The 23,298-nt window shown below is 40.6% G+C and overlaps 1 protein-coding gene across 18 annotated transcripts in view; it reads left to right on the top strand.

Annotated features, from left to right (window-relative positions):
• LOC127431471 (connector enhancer of kinase suppressor of ras 2-like) overlaps positions 1-23,298 on the top strand; it is a 128,614-nt gene that overhangs the window by 72,087 nt on the left and 33,229 nt on the right. For 7 of the 18 annotated variants that reach the window (XM_051681883.1, XM_051681884.1, XM_051681886.1 and 4 more), the window contains 4 exons: positions 470-616; positions 2,613-2,749; positions 8,221-8,414; positions 13,644-13,733. In XM_051681883.1, the coding sequence (XP_051537843.1) occupies positions 470-616; positions 2,613-2,749; positions 8,221-8,414; positions 13,644-13,733 (568 nt within the window). The remainder of the gene's footprint in view (positions 1-469; positions 617-2,612; positions 2,750-8,220; positions 8,415-13,643; positions 13,734-23,298) is intronic. The other 11 variants (XM_051681885.1, XM_051681889.1, XM_051681891.1 and 8 more) reach the window with 2 other exon arrangements.

A 23,298-nucleotide genomic window follows, 5' to 3' on the forward strand; every position in this document is an offset into this window, starting at 1 on the left:
TTAACATTTATTTACCCGTGCAAAAATTATTTATAAAATAATTAATACAATAATTTCAGAAATATCATTGGGCATTCTGTGCATTTACATTATGACTTTTGCTTCTGCAGTGTACAATTTCATAATGTCGTGATTTTGCAATTAATCTCACTTCAAATATGAATATTTACAGGGAATGTCAAGCTCATCTGTAGAATTTAATGTGAAATCAATTGACAGATTATCAAACATCAGGCCTCATTAGTGAACACTCATTCCACATAATAAATTAATGAACTTAATGATCTTGCACTTTTCAGTATGTGTTGGAGTGCATGTGTGTGTGTAGTACGTTGAGTTACATTCTCTCCATATTCACCATAGGCGAATATAGAGAGACAAATGTTAGTGTTTTCTGGTAGAACACGTTGTCTCTGTGTGCCGTTTTTGTGGAGTCTTATGTATGTTGACCCTATGTTTGTTGCTGTAGGTGGGCTGGCAGTTGAAAAACTTGGTAAGCTCTCTGCGTGGGGACCCAGCTGGTGTGACATTGACCCTGAAAAAGCGTCCCCAGAGCACGCTCACCTCCGCCCCAGCCCTACTAAAGAACATGAGATGGAAGCCCCTGGCCCTTCAGGTAGGATGCTAACCACCTGGCCCTAAGCTTCCCTGCTGAAAAGACCAACATATGTTGTTATTTGGGTGCTGGTCCCCAGCATGGGATCCTGCTAATCCGGCAACCCTCCTTTTTTTTTTTTACCATTTTTTGCTTGAGAACAACATGGTTATGCTGGTTCACCAGCTAGACTCGTACCAAACCAGCACTAACTGGCTTTCACAAATTTGGACCAGCATGGAAATTCATGCAGATCTAACATTATCTTTTCTGCAGGAAATTTACCAGATAGAGCTTTTCTCTGTCCCTAGAGCCACCCACCCACCCCTGACCTCATCTCAGACAGGGCAAACTAACACTTTGACTCCATTTCCCATGATGCACCTGCCTGCTTATAGAATACACAGTTCATTAGGACAGGGCTGCAGGCTAAATGAGTTGCACTGGTTGTTTTGAATGCTTTTTAAATTATTCACAATACCATATCTGCAAACTGCTTTTTCAGAGGACTTTTTGTAGTAAGTGTGTACAGACATTTGTGTGTCTGCACCACTAAGAGCAGATTAGCTTTAAATCGTCTTTTGGTGGAGGATTCAAGTTTGTTTCTAGACTGGTGATTCTGGACTAAACTTTTAGCTCTTTTCCCCAGGCACTCCAATAACAGATCTGCATATATGTGTGTCTTGGCAGTTGTCCTCTTGTATGCTCATTTTACTTTCATTATTTGCACTTACCTCTTTGGGGATGTCATGTCCATACAGTTCATTTAACTATACAGTTCATGTCATAACCCCTGTCCTTTCATCTATGTACAGTAGCAGTGGTGGTCCATCAAAGAAGGCAAGGGAGGCTGGGCCTCCTCAAAAATGTATTCTAAATGTAAATTACTTTTAAAATTTAGGCGTTTAATCAATTTACCTATCAATGTGCAAAACTCTAATGCATTTAATGTAAATAATGTTGTATATTTACGGTATGTACTGTATATGTAAAACTAATCCAGGCAAGTTTTATTCACTGCCTAAATGCCAGAGGAGGCTGACAGAAAAGAGGCTCCTCTCTGAAGTTAAGTGACAAATAAGAATGGATATTCAAATGACGCAACGTCATTTGCTTGAGTTCAAAATGCAGCTGTAAAAAGGCATAAATGAAGAGTCATTACCCAAGGTAGCAATTAGCTTTCAGTATCACTTAAAGGAATATTCCAGGACAGCATTTGTGGCATAATGTTGATTATCACAAAAATGTATTTTTGTCTCGTCCCTCATTTTCTTTAAAAAAAGAAAAGAAAGTGTGATTGTGTGATAAAATCGCTTGCTAATCGCGTGCCACACTGTAGCCTTGATTTTTGCTTTTTTTTAAAGAAAAGGAGAAACGAGTCGAAATTAATGTATGTGGTTATCAACATTATGCCACAAATGCTGTCAACTGAGCTTTATTCATATTGAACCTGGAATATTCCTTTAAGTGAGTCAACACGGCTGCTTGTGGTGAATGCAACAGGTGAAGAGAACTTCAAAATTTGTTAAACTATCAAAGAAGACCAAATTACAGTATTGAAGGATCTTAAAACAAGTTATTAAAACAAGACCATATCTAAATTTGGCAAAACGGAGGGGAGTTTCTCTATACTTAGGTGATAATATAATTATAATTAGATAAATTATTGTATTGTTTATCATCTGTTGATAGCACTTTGCGATTTGATTAGTCACTCTTTTAGGAGAATTTCCATAGACTCCCAGTTATTATTACAAAGCATCCTGACCCAGAGATCCCAATGCTCTGTTTACTGCAGACAGCACTGCAGAGTGACTGCACCATCTCTCTGCTGAGAGACCTATTAATCTCTATCTCTGCCCTTGTGACTGTCTACAGATATTAGTGTCTGGGCCATGTCTGAGAAACAGTGCTTTATTATTACTGTTAACGGTGCCGTCGGATATGTCTACTAGTGTTTTGAGCTTTATAGTCTGTATGAACTCTGATCTTTAATCAAATGATTTTGTCTGCCCAGCAGCCTATTGTTCCCAGGAGTCCCACCAGCAGCTCGGCTACACCTACTAGTACCATCAGCACACCTTCAAAGCATGAAAGCTCCGCCCTCCAAGACCTATACATCCCGCCCCCTCCATCGGAGCCATACACGCCCAGGTAAACAGAGGGGTCATATTCTACACTACTGTTACCTTTTTTTGTCTTAAAGTGTACTTGTAATATTAATCAAGGGTTCATGCACCAAAACAGTCGTAATTTAGTTTTATATGACCATCACTCTCTCTCTAACTACAGGTGTAAATATTTACTCTGAAAACGATTCAGTTTGATTTTGGTTCTTTACCTAATTATTATGATGCATTATGAAATCTTCAAACTCGTGTGCTCCGCGTCTGTTGTGAGAAGGCTTGTGTAATCTGAGATGGTATCTGTGTCACATTGGATATTAATTTAGTAATGATAATCGATTCTTAAATTTCAGATGCATCAATGTATTTTTACACCCCTACAGAATCTCTAACATTTATTATTAAAACGCCTATTTTTGCCACTGTACCTTTATGACATCTTTATGTAAATAAGCTCTATCATTCATCAGGATAGACCAAAAATGTTAACGTATTGAAATCATGTTCGTATTGAACGTATTGAAATCATGTGCTCATGAATGTGATGACAATACAGTGGGAATTTCTGAATGACCCATTTTTGCATCATAGTTTTCTTCAATGATCAGGGTGGACTGGAGAATAGGGCTGAAACGGTTAGTCGACGTTATCGACAACGTCGACAATAAAAAATTGTCGACAAAAATTTTCGTTTTCGAATAGTCGTTTGATCTTAATGTAACATAAGATCATATGAAACTCTAATGATTGCACACAAGAGCAGCACTGCAGCTCGCGCCCGACTGAGGAGAGGAAGAAAACACATCTCACAGTCAGGACTCACTCTAAACTTTCCAAACAGCTTCAGGTGATGTAGATCGCAAAGCATGAGGGAATTATAATGCAAAAACAAAATAAGTAAATACGGAAGCACTCTTGTTGTGGAATAAGCAGAGCTGGAGCTGACGCTCAGCTTAAGCAAAACTTGTGTTTCGAGTGTCTTTAAAGGAAACACCCTGGCGTTACATCTTCAATGCAGTTCTATTTAATGCGTTATAACTTTATTAAAGTTAAAATAATAAGGAAACTGGCATTTCTCTGTGCTGTCAGCGCCTCTTCTATGAGTTGTGCGAAGTGTCCCGATCTAAGGGAGAGATTTAAACTGCACCCGGCTGATGTACACTCTGTCGCGGGGACGCTCATCCCTCGAGTGCGCGCGCTTAATGCAGCTAGATTATAACGCGATGGCAATTTATTGAATCATAATATACGTCACTGTGCATTTCTTATCGTGAAGAAAATTGGCAATACACAGCTTTATTAATAAGAGAGAGTTTTTTTTTTTGTGAGTTAAAGATGGATTGAAGTGAACAAAAAGGTGAGAGAGGGTAGTCTTTGCCCCATTATAAACTGCAAAAAAATAAATTTTTTATTTGTTTTTGTTTTGGCTTGTTTTCCAATATAAATATCTAAAACTCCTTTAAAACAACGTACATTTACTTTAGCAGCTATACTGCAGAAGAATTTTTTTTAAATTTTATCTGAGAATGTTGAATATAATATTAAAAATACAAATATTTTAAAATATCTAAAAATCCTTTAAAAAGATGCATTCACCTGAGAAGCAGCATATAAGATATTTAGACTTGCTTTTAAAGAATAGATCTTGAATATAAGTGTATTTTGTCTTTACTGCACTCGCAGAAGAATAACCAAGTGAAAAAATACACATATACAAAATACACTTATATTTAAGATACATTCTCTTAAAGCAAGTCTAAATATATTATATGTTACTTCTCAAGTAAATGCATCTTGTTTTAAGGATTTTTAGACAATTTTAAATGGAAAAAAAGACAAATACACTTGATAACAATAGGATTTTTTTGTAGTGAATTTTATACAGAATTAAACATAATAAAAAGTATTTTATCCCTTTAATTCAGTGAATGTCATTTAGAGGTATTTTTAAAAGATGATTTTGTCCTCTTTATTGTTAGCAAGAATGTTTAATACAACCTTTTAAGTCGGGGCACAAGCTGAATAGTCGGTTTAGAGCTAATGATTAATCTTTGCAATAATCGCCCGAATAGTCAAATAATCGTTCTAATAATCGTTAGATTAGTTGATTATCAAAATAATCATTAGTTGCAGCCCTACTGGAGAAGGAACTTTGTGTTGTGAATGTTAGTATATTTACACAGTTTATCAAACTCTTTTTTTTAAAGAGCATATCCTGTTTCCCTGATATGCCCCCTTTTAATGTTTTCACCCATTTCCTTCAATCCCTTTGCTGCCATGGTTATATGAATAAGCCGAAGAGCAAATTTACAAAGAAACTAGATAACTTTAGTAAGTATCAGCATAATATTCTGTCTATTGATAATCTTTTTGTACTTGGCTGCCTTGTCAAGTCAAATCAAGTCATTTTTATTTGTATAGTGCCTTTCAAAACACACATCGTTTCAAAGCAGCTTTACAGAAAATCATGCATTAACAGAAAATGAAACTGTAATATCTATAATGTCTTAGAGTCATCATTGTGTAGTTTGATAAAATACGAGTAATTAAATAATAATTGTATTTAGAAACCCAGTGAGCAAGCCGAAGGCGACCGTGGCAAGGAACACAAAACTCAATTAGATGTTGGTTAATGGAGAAAAATAACCTTGGGAGAAACCATGCTCACTGTGGGGGCCAGTTCCTCTCTGGCTAACATCATGAATATAATGCCAATATTACTTATGTATAGTGCAAGTCATGGTTTCAAATTATTAAACTAAGTAAGTGTTAAGGGTCAGTGTTTAAACAAAGATTTTGTATGAACTGTAAGATTAATGACTAACGTCTTTGAAGTCCATCCTGGATTAACTGCAGAAGTTCACATAGATGCATTGTCCTTGTTAGTTGGATGATGAAGGGTTTTGTTGGCAATTAATTGATAGTCTATGTATTCCATTATAAGAGTGTAGTCCATCATTAGACCGAGGTGATGCAGGCAGAGATCAGTGAGGTGCATCACAGTTCAACCGGCCAGTAATTTCGGTGAGGTCTATCCTAAATCCAGGGTTCAGGCAATGGCATATGATATATCCCATGTCTTATGGTTGGAGTTGGCATCAGTTCATGCTCTGAAGTCCATCGTAATAGACTGAAGTGATGTCTGGCTGGCACCGGCTGCATTTAGTCATCATCACTCAGAGACACGTAGCAGTGGAGTCCAACACGAAGCAGAAATGGAGCTGGATCCAGCCGGTTCTGGTGACCTCAGGATAGGAGTCCCGAGGTTGAGACAGGGAAACAAATAGAATTATATTAGCATAGATGCCATTCAATTTATTGCAGAGTTATAGATCATGATCAGTGTTTCTGGTTTCTGGTTCCAGCAGACCTAACTAAAGCAGCCTAATTTTGAGTTGAAAGATAAATGAGGTGTATGCCTGGCTAAATAGATGAGTGTTTAGTCTAGACTTAAACTGAGTGAGCGTGTCTGAACAGTGTTAGAGAGACTATTCCATAGTTTAGGAGCCAAATATGGAAAGGATATACCTCCTTTTGTGGATTTTGATATTCTAGGATATTCTTCCTGACTGAAATTGTTAATTTATACTATTTCTCTGTAGAAATTAACATAGTTGGGATGATACTACATTTTCTAGTATTTTCGCCATAAATGGGAGATTTGAAATCGGTCTATAGTTAGCCAGTTCTCCAGGATCAAGTTGTGACTTCTTAATAAGTGGTTTGATAACTGCCATTTTAAAGTTTCTTGGGACATGTCCTAAGGATAGCGAGGAGTTAATAATATTAAGAAGAGGTTCTGAGATTACAGGGAATACCTCTTTTAAGAGCTTGTTGGTATTGGATCTAATATACATGTTGTGGCTTTTGATGTTTCAATAAGTTTTGTTAGCTCTTCATGACCTATGACAGCAAAGGATTGAAGTTGCACGTGAGAAAAATTATGAGACACTGTTTTCTGAGGTACTGTGACAGATGATTGCATAATTCCAATTTTATTTCTAATTATTTCAATTTTATCAGTAAAGAAATTTATGAAGTCATTACTATTGTGCTGCAATGGAATATCTGGTTCAGTTGAGGCTTTATTCCTAACCAATTTAGCCACAGTACTGAATAAACACCTAGGATTGTTTTGGTTATTTTCTATGAGTTTGCTAAAATATTCTGACCTGGCAGCTTTTAGTGCCTCTCTGTAGCTACAGACACTATCCTTCAGTGCACCACGAAATACCTCTAATTTTGTATTCTTCCACTTGCGCTCCGTTTTCTGAGCTGCTCTCTTGAGAGTATGAGTGTGATCATTGTACCATGGTGTAGGGCTTTTTTCTTTAATTTTCTTTAATCGAAGGGGGGTGACACTATCAAGAGTGCTAGAGAAGACTGTATTTATATTTTCTGTTATTTCATCAAGTTATTCTAGGCTTTGGGGCTTACTGAGTGTATGAGATAGATCTGGAAGATTATTAGTGAAGCTATCTTTAGTGGTCGAAAGAATAGTTCTACCTGAATGATAGTGTGGTGTAGATTAAGTAACATTAGCTGATCACAGCATACAAGAGACGAGGTAATGATCTGAGATGTCATCGCTCTGCGGTAGATTATCTATAGTATCAACATCAACTTCATATGACAGAATTAAATCTAGCGTAAGATTATGGTGATGAGTTGGTCCTGTCACATTTTGTCTGACTCCAAGAGAGTTGAGAATATCGATAAATGCTAATCCCAATGTGTCATTTTCATTATCTATGTGAATGTTAAAGTCACCAACAATTAAATCTCTATCTACAGTAACTACAAGATCTGATAAAAAGGAAATCAGAATAAGGCCCGGATGATCTATATACTGTAGCAAGGGCAAAAGATGACAGAGTTTTTTTATTTATATCTGACGGTGTCACATCAAGCATGGCAAAGTCATTAGTTCAAAAGACTTAAACTTATATCCTGTCCTCTGAGTAACACCAAAAACTTCACTGTAAATTGTAGCAACACCTCCTCCTCAACCCTTCAGATGAGGTTCATGTTTATAACAATAACCTAGGGGAGTAGATTCATATAAACTAATATATTCATCCAGTTTAAGCCAGGTTTCAGTCAAACAGAGCGCATCCAAACTATGATCTGTAATAATTTCATTTACAATTAGTGCTTTGGTAGAAAAATATCTAATATTTAATAGCCCTACCTTCATATGATGTTTATCTTTAATATTTTAAATATATTTAATATTTTTTTTTTTTGTTTTGTTCAAGTTTGACCTTAATCAAATTTTTTCTAAATGATTTAGTGAGAGTTTTGTGTTTGGTAGTTCGGGGAACAGACACAGTCTCTATGTGATATCTAGGTGATACTGTCTCTATGTGTTGTAGTTTATGAGACCTATGTGACGTGTCAAAAAAACAAAAAAAAAATTTATTGATTAAGATTCATTTCAAATAATGATGTCAGTGGACCGCAAATGTCTGATTAAATTGTGTTATGTTCTGTGTTTAGAGATGAAAAGGGGAGTATCCATGGTGAGGGAGGGGTGCCAGTGGCAAAAGGGTCAGAATCACCAAACTCATACCTGGATCAAGAGTACCGACGCCGATTTCCTCTAATGGAAGAGGAGTCCATCCTCTACTGCTACGAATATGACCACAATCATGGCCCTACATCGTCCCGTCGAGACAGCACTCCCACTTACGGTATGTAAACACCCCCCTCTGTAGCAGACACTTTTATTCCAAAGCAACGTAAAGTAAACTTATTACAAGGATTATTATTAGCTCAGGAGTAATGTTGGGTTAAGCATCTTGCTCAAGGGCAAAATGGTGATAGTTAATGTATCACCATATGCTGGGTTTAAACCTGCAAATTTTCTGTTACCAGACAACATTTTTAACCACTAGGCTACACCATCTCTCATGCAGTGAAACAGATATTTTTTTTAAAAATAGAGAAAAGATATTATAATATATTTATTTTCGGATTGGAAGTTTGGTTTGTGCCTGTCTGCACACCATAAAATGATTCGTTTTTTCACAGGCTTTTACAGCAGTTGCCTCAGGGAATGAATATTGACCCAAACATTCTTTAATAATTTGACATGCCACAAGCGCAATTAAGGATATTCCCTCAATATACTTCTACAAACTAGTTGTAGAACAGTACATAATGATTTAAAAAAAATTTCTTTTTAAACACCCAGTACACTAAATCTGGACAATTACATTTACATTTTACATTTATTCATTTGGCAGACGCTTTTATCCAAAGCGACTTACAAAAGAGAAAAACATAAGCGTATCATCTTAAGGAGACAGTGCTACGAAAAGTGCTGTATTACAAAGTTTCACTAGCATCAGAATAGTATTCAAAACAGAATAAAGTGCAACAGGAATTTTTTTTTGTCTTTTTTTCTTTTTTCTTTAATGACTGGTTAAGTGCTCATGGAAAAGTTGTGTTTTTAGTCATTTTTTGGAAGATAGAGAGTGAGTCAGCTTCACGGATGGAGTTGGGAAGGTCGTTCCACCAACGTGGTATGATGAAGCCGAAAGTCCGGGAAAGTGTTTTGGTGCCTCTTTGTCTTGGTACAACAAGGCGACATTCCTTAGCCTACTGCAGGCTTCTAGTGGGCGTGTAGCTCTGCATAAATGATTTTAGGTATGCTGGAGCAGACCCAGTGACTGTTCCGTATGCCAGCATCAGAGCCTTGAATTTGATACGTGCATCAACCGGCAGCCAGTGGAGAGAGACAAGGAGTGGTGTAACATGTGCTCTCTTTGGTTCATTAAAGACCAGACGTGCTGCTGCAATCTGGATCATTTGGAGGGGTGTAATTGCACATGCAGGGAGGCCTGCAGTGAGAGCGTTACAGTAGTCTAGTCTAGTTATGACAAGTGACTGGACAAGCAGTTGTGTGGCATGTTCAGAGAGGAAGGGTCTTATCTTCCTGATATTGTAGAGTGTAAATCTACATGATCTTGCGGTCTTTGAGATGTGGTCTGTGAAATTCAGTCTGTTATCGATGGTCACCCCTAGATTTCTGACCGATTTGGAAGGCGTTACTGTAGTTGCACCCAGCTGCACGGTGATGTTGTGTTCAACAGCAGGATTGGCTGGAAAGACAAGGAGTTCAGTCTTGGCTGGGTTGAGTTGCAGGTGGTGTACCTTCATTCAGGCCGAGATGTCTGCCAGGCAGGCAGAAAGTTGAGCAGTCTCTGTGGAGTCGTTGGGCTGGAAAGATAAGTAGAGTTGCGTGTCATCAGCGTAGCAGTGGTAAGAGAAATCATGTGTCTGAATGATGGGTCCCAGTGATGTTGTGTATATAGAGAAGAGAAGTGGCCCAAGCACTGATCCCTGAGGTACCCCAGTAAGTAGCTGATGTGGCTTGGATACCTCACCTCTCCAGGCTACCTTGAAGGACCTACCTGAGAGATAGGAGTTAAACCAGTCAAGCATAGTTCCTGTGATGCCCAGCGAGGAGAGGGTAGAGAGTAAGATCTGATGGTTGACTGTGTCAAAGGCTGCAGAAAGGTCCAGCAGAATCAGGACTGATGATCTGGATTCAGCTTTTGCCCATCTCAGCAACTCAGTGACAGACAGCAGGGCAGTCTCGGTGGAGTGTCTGCTTTTGAAACCTGACTGATTGTCATCCAGCAGCTTGTTCTGTGAGAGATAGGCAGAGGTTTGATTGAAAACTGCCCTTTTAAGTGTTTTTGCCATGAATGGGATGAGAGAGACTGGTCTGTAGTGTTCTATTTGTGTGGGGTTAAGTGAGGGTTTCTTCAGCAGCAGGGTTACTCAAGCCTGCTTGAATGTAGTGGGAAAAGTGCCTGTAAGTAGAGATGTGTTAATTATGTGTGTGAGTGCAGGTAGGATGGATGGAGACATGGCCTGGAGAAGGTGAGAAGAAATGGGCTCAAGGGAACAGGTGGTGGGGTGGTTGGAGAGGAGGAGTTAAGAGACCTCAGTGTCAGTCAGAGGAGAGAACATAGAGACAGAAGAGTTGCATACAGGAGATGGGTGTTTGACAGGGTGTGATGCTGAGAATGTATTGCTGATGGTTGTAACCTTATTAGTAAAAAATGTGGCGAAGACATCTGCTGTCAGTGATGTGTCAGGTGGTGGAGGGGGATTGTGTCTGTGGCAGTGTTTACATTAAGCATGGTAAATACATTTAGTGTGGGAAGAGAGGTAGAGACAGCAGTGGAAAGGCATGAGGGTGAAAGAGAACGGAGGTTACGGCGAAAGGAAACCAAAGGTGGAGACTGTTTTAATGTAGATGGGAGAGTCATGTTGAATTGAACAAAGTAGTGATCAGAGACATGTAAAGGAGTAACAAGAATATTTGAATTGGTACAGTTACGTGTAAAAATGAGGTCCAGCTGGTTGCCCGATCTGTGAGTTGCTGTGGTGTGTAGTCTTTCCAAGTCAAATGAGGCCAGGAGAGTATTCAGTTCAGTGGCCTGGGGCTTGTCTTGGTGTTTGTTGAAATCACCAAGAACCACAAGTGGCCTACCATCCTCCGACAAGGAGGACAGCAGGACATCCAACTCCTCGAGAAAGTTTGTCAGCTGACCTGGAGGGCGATAGATGACAACAACATGTATTTTTGTAGGTTGCATTGTAGTTATAGCATGGAATTCAAAACTAGTATTGTTACATAGTGAAGAGTGTGGTGAAAAAGTCCAGTTGCTTTGAATGAGCAAACCTGTTCCCCCACCCCTACCGATGTGTCGAGGGGTGTGAGAGAAGGAGAAGTTGTTGGAGAGAGCAGCAGGTGTTGCTGTATCCTCTGGACGTATCCATGTTTCTGTCAGTGCCAGGATGCTGAGGGTGGACTGTGTGGCAAAGGTTGGAATGAACTCAGCTTTGTTCACAGCTGACTGGCAGTTCCAGAGTTCCACTGAGAAAGAGAGCGGAGAAGGTGCTGAAGTGCAAAGTGGCCATAGGTTGTGTGGGTTGCGTTTGGTCTTGCATCGATATCGTGTAAATGGTCTGTAACAGATAACAGGGATGTGCTTAAAGGCATGTGTTATTCGTGAAGTAGACATGTTAGTTTATAGATGGAAAATAAGAAAAGAGATACAATACAAGATACTTAAGTGCTATGGTGAGTGGCGCCTTGTCGGTGTCCTTGCTCGATGGACTCGCACAGGTAGACTCGCTGGTCTTTACCCAAGTAGGTACTTCCACGAGGAGGGCTTTACACGAGGGCTACCACTTCAGCTGCCGCTTCTGCGTCAGCATTCAAGTAAAATATATACACGATGATAACGAGCCGTTCAATGAAAAAAAGCAGGACACGCCTTAATGATACTTAGCACAACAAAGCTAGTCATGTGGTCAACCGAAACTAAGGGTCGCACGAGGTGACGAGCGCGGGAAAAAACGCGACTTCTGTACACCGCAAATAAATTATGCTGCACTTTAGCAATAAATAATACTCTAAAACAAGTGAAGCAATGTTCAATTATATTGAATAATCTTAAATTCAGTTTTTAAAAATGATTTTTAGATGATTGATGGCTTTTATTATATTGATTGAATTGATTGGTTAGAACTGCAGCCAAAGGAACTGACTTTCTCTATGGATCTTCTAATCATTTTCTAGATGTGTTCTATAAAGCAGTGGTTCCCAACTGGTTTTGCTTCAGGATCTAAGCATTACATTGGACATAGAGTAACCCAAAGTACCAGCATTATTTATTGTACAAGCATAGACAAAAATGTCCTTAAAATCATAATTTGAAATGTCTTAAAATTACCATGAACGGCATAGGCTCAGTTATACGCATAATTATTAACGTTGCATAGGCTGAATAGAAAAATTGACAATTTGTTTTGTACATGTCTTTTGGATTTTGATGGTTTCATGCTCTCTGCCGATAAATTAAATACAATTATAAGCCAATAAGTCTTTTTATTTTGTTATCCCAACTATGCTTGATTTTATGGTTAGTAGCATGTTATTATTTGCAACCCTATTTTCTGATTTCTGCGACCCTATCAGAACAAAACTGCGACCCATTGTTGGGTCGTGACCCACCAGTTGAGAACCACCAGTGCTGGGTGTATCCGATTACAAAGTAATTAGTTATTGTAATCTTATTACTTTTTAGTCAAAAAAGTAGTGTAATACATTATATTTTAAATTCTTGTAATCAGATTACAGTTACTGACTTTCAATTTAAGTAATGACTTTTTAGTACATTACTTGCGCTAAAGTAATATGTATAATATATTAAAAAAATTAATTCATATGTAGGTCTGTTTGCGTTTCTGTGACAGGTGAAGGGTGTGCAACAATAAATGATGAGGAAATATAAATATTTTGAATTTGAGCAGAAAACCAAAAACTTTTCCAGGAAGAGTGAAAGTAAATTAAAAATAATAAGTAAGGTGATTACTTTTAGATGAAGTAATCAGTAGTTTGTAGTGGATTACCTATTTTGATTAACTTACTCAACACTGAGAATCACTGCAATAAATTAGCGAACATGTTTTGTGTGGTTTTGCGTGACTGTATATTTTTGAGAGGGTTTATAAAGAGAGTGTATCGATAACAAGTTTCCTGCATAGGGGAGTTGATATCAGATTTGTAATTAAACCCTAGGGAGCTGGGCTGCACTTTGTTCTGTATGTATGTGTGTGTGTATTTTTACAATATATCCAGAACTAGAGATCTCGGCTATAGTCATTAAATACCAGCATGAAGCTCTGCAGTGGCACAGAACTGCTGACACACTCTGTGCCCACTGCTTCTACAGAAAATGAGAGGACACATTAACTGTGACAGTTTGTCTCACACAAACACACTCACACAGACTTACCTCTGGTTCCGTTGGGAAAATGGATTGTGCACTGTCATTTTACTTCCATTTCACACACACAAACAGCCTGTGACATGTACATGTTGTTTGTATTTTCAGGTCGTCTAAGGCCCATCTCTATGCCTGTACAGTATAACTGGGTTCCTGACTATGAAGATCCAGGTAGACTGAAGCGAGAAGGACGGAGAGGTGAGTTTCTGTCAGTTACAGTGAAAAAACACACAGTTATATAGACACCGATCAGCCACAACATTAAAACCACCTGCCTAATATTGTGTTGGTCCCCCCCCATGCTGCCAAAACAGCGCCAACCCACATCTCAGAATAGCATTCTGAGATGCTATTCTTCTCACCACAGTTGTACAAAGCGGTTATCTGAGTTACCATAGACTTTGTAAGTTCGAACCAGTCTGGCCATTCTCCGTTGACCTCTCTCGACAACAAGGTGTTTCCAACTGCAGAACTGCCCCTCGCTGGATGTTTTTGTTTTTGGCACCATTCAGAGTAAATTCCAAGACTGTTGTGCGTGAAAAGCCCAGGAGATCAGCAGTTACAGAAATACTCAAACAGCCCGTCTGGCACCAACAATCATCCATGCGATTTTCGAATCAGTCAATCATGTGGCAGCAGTGCAGTGCATAAAATCATGCAGATACAGGTCAGGAGCTTTAGTTAATGTTCACATCAACCATCAGAATGGGGAAAAAATTTTATCTCAGTGATTTGGACCGTGGCATGATATATATATATATATATATATATATATATATATACATTTTCTGATTAACTCTTTTTCTTGAATCACACAATTGACAAAGAAAAGCAAAACGTCTTGGTTACTGATGTAACCTCTGTTCCCTGACGGAGGGAACAAGACATTGTGTCGATGTAGTGACACTAGGGGTTCGATCTTGAGAGCCCCAATAACCTTTGCTTAAAATAGAAAAGGCCAATGAAAATTGGCAAGTGGAATTTGCATGCTACTCTCCGCCCCGGACATACGGGTATAAAAGGAGATGGCGTGCATAACTCATTCAGATTTATGCTCAGGAGCCGATAGAGAGTCCTGGCCATGTCAGCGGCCGGTTCAGCGCCACGGCAGGAGGGACACAATGTCTCATTCCCTCCATCAGGGAACAGAGGTTACATCAGTAACCAAGACATTCCCTGTCTGTCACTCATTCGACGTTGTGTCGATGTAGTGACACTAGGGGTTCCTATAGGAAACGCTGCAGGCGCTGAACCGTGTCACGAGGCATGGAAGAGTGGACACGGGCAAGCTGCTGCGTGCCTCACAGTGAGCGCTCAACCATGTCGTGACCTTCCAGTCAGTTTTGTAAGGCGTCTCCCTAGTCCCTTTAAGGGGGTAGAAGGCACTTACACAAGTAGGCTACCGGTGGAGCCTTTCTTAATTTGCTGTTAAGCAATCTCCCACAGAGCACTTTCTAGAATAGCACTGGGAAGTGCTCTTCCCTCTCCAGGAGGAAGAGTACTACGGAGACCACATCCAGCCAGAGGGAGGTTAACATGTGGAGCACACCTCACATGGACTTACCAACGGGGAAGTACACATATGGAATGATACCACAGGAGGACCCTATCTACAGAGAGGGTATGCAGCACAGTGGCCGAGACAGAGAAAGCTCTGACGAGGGGAAACACAGGTTTCACCTAAGGGGGAAACCGAACAGTGGAAACTCATCACACAGGATTACCAAAGGGGAATCACCACACATGGAGCACTGAGCCCAAGCATACGGGCTCACATGAAAAGGGGAATACCATGAGTACTGTGCCTGGTGGCAATACTCCTCCGCCGAGTTCATCACCGGACAGTGCTAAAGAATTAAAGAGGCATCTGGAGTTCACCAGTACGGGGAACTGTTTTGGACAAAAAGCACACATTATCACCTTCGAAAAGGGGAAAGATGCAATGCAAGCGGTACACCCAACCGGCCACCCAGTCTACCTACTGTTACCGCATAACACTCGGGTCGAAACCGTGTCTATGCGTAGGTAATAAAACCTCGCAAAGGTATTGGGCATAGCCCAACCCGCAGCTCTGCATATGTCTGCTAGAGAGGCCCCCATTGCCAGTGCCCAGGAGGACGCAACACCTCTAGTGGAATGCGCCCGGACCCCCAAGGAGCACTGCAAGTCCTGAGACTGGTATGCGAGGGAAATGGCATCCACAATCCAATGGGCCAACCTCTGCTTGGAGACAGTTTTCCCCTTTTACTGTCCTCCAAAACAGACAAAGAGCTGCTCCGAGCATCTAAAGCTCTGCACGCGGTCCAGATAGATGTGCAGGGCGTGAACTGGACACAGCAACGACAAGGCCGGGTCTTCCTCCTCTGAAGGGTGCACCTACAGTTTCACCACCTGGTCCCAAAAAGGAGTGGTGGGAACTTTGGGCACGTAACTGGGCTGGGGCCTCAAGATCACGTGAGAGTGTGCCGGCCCGAACTCCAGGCATTCGCTGGTAACAGAGAGCGCCAGCAGGTCCCCCACCCTCTTGATGGAAGGTAGCGCCACCAGGAGGGCCGTCTTCAGAAACAGAATGCAGAGCTCGGCCTGCTCCAGGGGCTCAAATGGGGCTCTCTGTAGGGCAGGTAGGACCACAGAGAGATCCCAAGAGGGGATCAGGAGCGGTCTAGGAGGATTCAGTCTCCTCACGCCTTTGAGGAACCTGTTGATCAGGTCGCGCTGTTGTGAGGGACTGCCGTCCAGTGTATCGTGGTGAGCTGCTATGGCAGCCATGTACACTTTCAGGGTAGAGGAAGACAGTGTCAGGGGAATGCACCAGGGAGGTGCTACTGTCAGGAGCATCAGATCCAAGAACCAAGTCCGGTTGGGCCAGTATGGCGCAACGAACAGAACTTGCTGCTCGTCCTCCCTGACTTTGCACAGAGTCTGTGCAATGAGGCTCACAGGAGGAAATGCATACTTGCGTAGCTCCCGAGGCCAGCTGTGTGCCAAAGCATCTGCGCCGAGGGGGGCCTCGGACAGGGAGTACCACAGGGGGCAGTGAGAGGAGTCTTGGGAGGCAAACAGGTCTACCTGTGCCTCCCTGAATCTCTCCCAAATCAGCAGACACTCGAGGCAGATTTCATGGGTATCCGGAGGGGAGAGATAACGGCCACATCCAGTAGCATAAACGCAGAAGGACATCTTTAAAAAGATGCCAAGCGTTTGCGCGAGCTCTTTTAGAAGGAAATATACTCTTTCTAATATACTCTTTTAGCACCTGCAGACTCAGGCTGCCGAAGCACCCAGGGGAAACACAGCACTCAACCATATGAGGGTGACCGCTGATATGCGCCGTAAGAATCCAGAAGCGTAGCAAAGAGTGAGAGGACGAACACACATGCATTCGGCTCCAAAGAAAAAATCTGAATGAGTGATGCATGCCATCCCCTTTTATACTCGTATGTCCGGGGCGGAGAGTGGCATGCCAATTTTCATTGGCCTTTTCTATTTAAGCAAAGGTGATTGGGGCTCTCAAGATCGAACCCCTAGTGTCACTACATCGACACAATGTCGAATGAGTGACAGACAGGGAACATATATTCACAGAATCAACATTTAACCCCCATTATTCCCTTTCCCCCTCCCAATCCCCAACCCCACCCTGACCCTCAACAAATATCCATGTGGTCACACTTGAGTATACACACACAAATAAAATATATATAAACACACACATTTAAAACTACACTTCTCTCTCCACTGCCCCTTCCCGAGAGCCCTCCAAGAAGGCCGTATAGCTGTTCCAATTTTTATTAAATGAATCTAAGTTGCCTAGCCTTCTATATGACTTTTCCTCGAATGCCGCAACCCACTCCATCTCTGTGCACAACTCTTGAAATGAGGGCGCTCCAGGCGACTTCCATCCCCTAAGAACAATCTTTCTGCCGATCATAACACTGGCTAGGACCCAATTTTTTATATAATTATCCCCTATATTAATGACCGCTCCATCGCCTAAAGTACAGAGTCTGGGGCAAAATGAAATTTGAGTGCCCAGAACGTCGCACATAAAACTCTGAACCCTAAACCAAAATTCTTGGATCTTAACACACCACCAAAAAACATGGGTTGTGTCCCCATCTTCTGATTGGCATCGCCAGCATTTGGGTGTGTCTTTAAGACCAAGCCTATACAATCTAGAGAGGGTCCAATAGAATCTATGTAAAATCTTAATTTGCATAAGTCGCACCCTTGCATCTCTAGATGTAGACTTGATGTTTTTTAGAATACTAGCCCACACTCCCTCCTCCAATACCAAGTTTAGATCTTTCTCCCATAATCTCTTGAGAGAACCCGAAGCTCCGACCCCCCAGACTCTGAATTAGCAGGGAGTAATTCACTGATGCCTCATGACCTTTTGCAAAAGCAGTGATCACCACTCCCAGAGTATCTGCCGCTTTAGGGTGGGGGGTATGCTACTCCCAAAAATAGTACAGAGCAGGTGGCACAGCTGTAAATACCTATAGAATTGAGATCTGGGAATCCCAAAATGTTGAACCATATTTTCAATGGATCTCAACACTCCACTCTCATATAGGTCACTGAGCGTATTAACCTCCCTCTCAATCCACTCTGTCCAGCAAAAAGGGGACTTTTTAATACATAATTTTGGGTTCAGCCATATGCTCGAGGCTACATTTAAATAAATATCCGAATTAAACACTCTGGACACTTTTGTCCATACCGAGTGTGTGGCAGGGCGGAGGGCGGGGCCGGGTCGTGATTCCACACACCCGGCCCCTAATAAGGCTAATTAAAGCCGACCAGAGATGGCAGTGCGACAGAGAGAGAGTTATGGACAGCTGTCCGACACCTGTGTGTGTGTTTGTCTTTTTGGTTAAGTTTATCATTAAACTATCATTTATATTGTCAAGCCAGTTTTCGCCTCCTCCTTTCCATTGAACTGTGTTACAGAGTGCAAATGCGAGATAACGGGGTATAACTTAACTTCTCCGGTTCATTTTACTATTCATTTTAATAACATTAACCTTCCCAATCATAGATAAATGTAATGAAGCCCACCTGCCCACATCGCTCGAAAACCTTTTTATTAAAGGCTCAAAATTAACTCTAACTAAATCACACAAATTTGCTGTGAATAAAATACCTAAATATTAATGACCTGTTTGGGCCTGGCTGAAAAGCCGTTACCGGGCAGTACGCTGTCAGAGCCAAATTTTCGGATTTAGACCAATTAACTCTGTATCCTGAGAACTTACAAAAATAATTAATAATTCTGTGGAGGCAAAGCATAGATCTAGTGGGGTTGGAGACGAATAATAAAATATCATCTGCATAAAGCAAAAGCTTATGCGCCACACCTCCCACCATCACCTCCTGCCATCACCTCACATTGTTGGAAAATCATCCTCCTTCCTTATCGTGGCTGCTAATGGTTCCAGGGCAAGACATAACAATAATGGGGAAAGAGGGCAAACCTGCCGGGTGCCCCATCCAGAGTAAAATAATCTGAAATTAATCCATTTGTTTGTACCGCCAATACCGGGTGTCTGTAAAGTAACTTAATCCATCCAATAAAAGTATTCCTGAACCCATACATTTCCAAAATCTTAAAAAGATAATCCCATTCTACCATATCAAACGCCTTTTCGGCGTCAAGTGAGATGGCAGCGACTGGAGTCTGATCATGTGCCACTGACCACATGATATTGATGAAACGCCTAATGTTTTCAGAAGAGCTACGGCCCGAATAAACCCCACCTGATCTATATGTGTAAGAGATGTCATAACTTTACTTAATCGGTTAGCCAAAATTTTTGACAATATTTTAATGTCTAGCTGGATCAGGGAAATTGGACTGTAACTCTTACACTCGCTTGGATCTTTGTCCTTTTTAAGAATCAGACTGATCCGGACTTGTGTCATGGTTGGCGGAAGCTTTCCATTCTTTAATGATTCCATATGAACTTCTAGCAAACGTGGAGCCAGTTCTGTAGCATAAGATCTAAAAAATTTCAGCGGCAAAGCCATCTGGCACCGGAGCCTTGCCTGTAGGCAAGGCCTTAATTACCTCACCAAGCTCCTCCAAGGTTATCTCAGAATCAAGAGAATTTTTTTGCTCAGCCGACAGTTTAGGAAGTATTAATGGTTATACAAAGTTTCTAATATCCTCTTCAGTAGACGAAGATGTGGAACAATAAAGATCAATATAGAATTCTTTAAAAGCAATTCTTAACAGCAGATTTCACAGAGGGAATGGTAGAAAAAGACTCTCTCTCTTCCCTGCTTTGTCCCCCAATTCAAAGTATGACTGTCTTGCCCTGAATAGCCAAAACACCACCTTCCGTGACAAGATAGTATTATATCTGTATTTCAATCGGGTCAATTCTCTGAGGCCATTAGATGACATTAGGAGCTTCAGCTCTGCTTCGGCACTTTTGATATTCCCTTCCAATTTCACGAGTTCTTGTGCTTTGGATTTTTTGGTGAATGCGGCGTACTGTATGATACAGCCCCTAAGAACTACCTTAAGTGCCTCCCAAGCCACGCCCACAGAGGATACTGTGGACCAGTTGGTCTCCATATAGACACTGATTTCAGCCTTTAGCATTTGTTGGAATTCAGGATTTTGCAAGAGGGATACATTAAAGTGCCAACTATTTGATTTCCTTTTCTTCATATGTGGCAACACCTCTAAACACATCAGGGTGTGATCTGAGATTAAAATGTTTCCAATTGAGCAATCAACGACAGATGAAAAGAGGGACTTAGAGTCTTAAAGTCTCCTCCCAATATGATAGCATGAGGGGTGCCAGCGGCTTGCAACATCCCTTCATGATCTATAAAAAAGCCCTGATCATCAACTTTAGGTGCATAAATATTAGCGAATATAAGACTTTGTCTCTGAATTTTAGCTAAAACAGTGATGACTCTTCCTAATTTATCTTTACTCTGTTTGAGACATTGAATTGTAGATGTTTGCTTATCAGTGTAATGGCTCTTACTCGAGCCAGCACTATAAAAAAAGGCCCTCCCCATATCTTTCCAAATTTTTCAGCTTCCTGCGGAGAAAGATGCGTTTCTTGAAGAATAACTATATCATACTTCTTACGCTTAAGAAGAGAAATAACCTTCCTTCTTTTTATGGGGTGCCCACACAATTCACATTCCACATGGAGAGAGACAATCCACTCATATTAACATTCGATTCAAGGAGTGCAAGAAATAAACTTAAACACTTTGGACACTTTTGTCCATACCGAGTTTGTGGCAGGGTGAAGGGCGGGGCCGGGTCATGATTCCGCACACCTGGCCCCTAATAAGGCTGATTAAGCCTGAGAGGGATAAGGCTGACTGGAGATGGCAGTGCGACAGAGAGAGAGTTACGGACAGCTGTCCGACACCTGTGTGTGTGTTTGTCTTTTTGGTAAAGTTTATCATTAAATTATCATTTATATTTTCAAGCCAGCTCCCGCCTCCTCCTTTCTATTGAACTGTTTGACATATTGGCCTCTTAGAACAGTTATGGAACAGGGTGTATCGAATCTAACCGGTTTATGTCATTAAAAGTGTTAAAACTAGCAAAGTGCGCAGAGCTCGCCGTTCACACGTCCGATCCTCGCATGGCGTCATATGACCTCTCTCTCTCTCTCTCTCTCTCTCTCTATATATATAAATATTAAGGCTGTTAATTCAGTGCGATTAGTTTTCCACCTGTTTTCCAGGGAAGCGAAACTTCAGCTGTTTGGGCAACGTGCTTATACAGAGAACAAACCACACTCACCGACAGCAGACAAAACAAGATGAGAACACGTTCTTGCGTTCAAACACAGCTTGATGGAGCGCAAATACAAATGCAGGAATCTTAAGACGTGTTTTTCTAAGCTTCAAACTATGTTTAACTTGACACAGCAACCTAAAAACTGCATTTTTATGACGCGACGCAAACTAGACGCTCCAAAAAAGTCTGACACAGGTGTACATTGATGGGTCCTTAGAAAAGCCCTCATAATAAATATATCTCGGACTGATTGACGAATTCAGTTGCAAAATGGATTGTGTGAACTGTAGGCCAATGATAGGCAGATGACATAAGTTCCGTAATATGGAAATAAGCAAAATATTGCATACTAAAGCCACTTTTTGAATTGTCTTTTTGGGAACACTTTGCAATAAGGTTTCATTCGTTAACATTAGTTAATACATTAGGTGTCATGAACAAACAGTTAACAATATATTGTTTACAGCATTTGCTAATCTTTGTTAATATTAGTTCATAAAAATACAATTGTTGATTGTAAGTTCATGTTAGTTCATAATGCATTTACTAATGTTAACAAACACAACTTTTGATTTGAGAAATGTATTAGTATATGTTGAAATTAACTATGATTAATAAAAGCTGTAAAATTATTGTGCATTGTTAGTTCATGTTAACTAATGTTGTTAACTAATGTTAACAAATAGAAACTATTTGTAAAGTGTTACCGTCTTTTTAATGATTTACTCGTGTGCCACAATGATGTAATACATTTTAATTATCTATATTATTCTTTTTTATAAAATATATTTTTATTGATAATGATTTAAATATAACTATTTATAAGTATTTAATCATTATTTATTGAATTATTGTTATTTGAGGGGCTTTCGAAGCAAATATTTATATATTTACATTTATTCATTTGGCAGACGCTTTTATCTAAAGCGACTTACAAAAGAGGAATACATTATAAGCGAATCATCTTAAGGAGACAGTGGTACGAAAAGTGCTGTATTACTAAATTTCATTAGCATCAGAATAGCAGTATTCAAGACAGATTAAAGTGCAACAATAAATGTTTTTTTTTTTTGTTTTTTGTTTTTTTGTGACTGGTTAAGTGCTCATTGAAAAGATGTTTTTAGCCATTTTTTGAAGACAGAAAGTGAGTCAGCTTTACGGATGGAGTTGGGAAGGTCATTCCACCAAAGTGGTACGATGAAACCGAAAGACTGGGAAAGTGTTTTGGTGCCTCTTTGTGTTGGTACAACAAGGCGCTGTTCCTTAGCCGACCGCAGGCTTCTGGTGGGAACATAGCTCTGCAGAAATGATTTTAGGTGTGCTGGAGCAGACCCAGTGACTGTTCTGTATGCCAGCATCAGCTTCAATTTATTATTGAATTTGATACGTGCATCAACCAGCAGCCAGTGAAGAGAGACAAGGAGTGGTGTAACATGTGCTCTCTTTGGTTCATTAAAGACCAGACGTGCTGCTGCATTCTGGATCATTTGCTGGGGTCTAATTGTGGGAAGCCTGCAATGAGAGCGTTACAGTAGTCCAGTCTAGTTATGACAAGTGACTGGACAAGCAGTTGTGTGGCATGTTCAGAGAGGAAGGGTCTTATCTTCCTGATATTGTAGAAATAAATCTAAATGATCGTGCTGTTTTTAGATGTGGTCTGTAAAACTGAGTTGGTTATCGATGGTTACCCTTTCTTACCATTTTGGAAGATGTTACTGTAGTAGAACCCAGCTGCACGGTGATGTTGTGTTCAACAGCAGGGTTGGCTGGAAAGACAAGGAGCTCAGTCTTGGCTGGGTTAAGTTGCAGGTGGTGTACCTTCATCCAGGCCGAGATGTCTGCCAAACAGTCAGAGATTCGAGCAGTCACAGTGGTGTCGTTGGGCTGGAAAGACAAGTACAGCTGTGTATCATTGGTGTAGCAGTGGTAAGAGAAACCATGTGCCTGAATGATGGGTCTCAGTGATGTTGTGTATATAGAGAA

This window comes from Myxocyprinus asiaticus, chromosome 41, assembly GCF_019703515.2.
Source record: "Myxocyprinus asiaticus isolate MX2 ecotype Aquarium Trade chromosome 41, UBuf_Myxa_2, whole genome shotgun sequence".
NCBI classification, from domain to species: Eukaryota; Metazoa; Chordata; class Actinopteri; order Cypriniformes; family Catostomidae; genus Myxocyprinus; species Myxocyprinus asiaticus.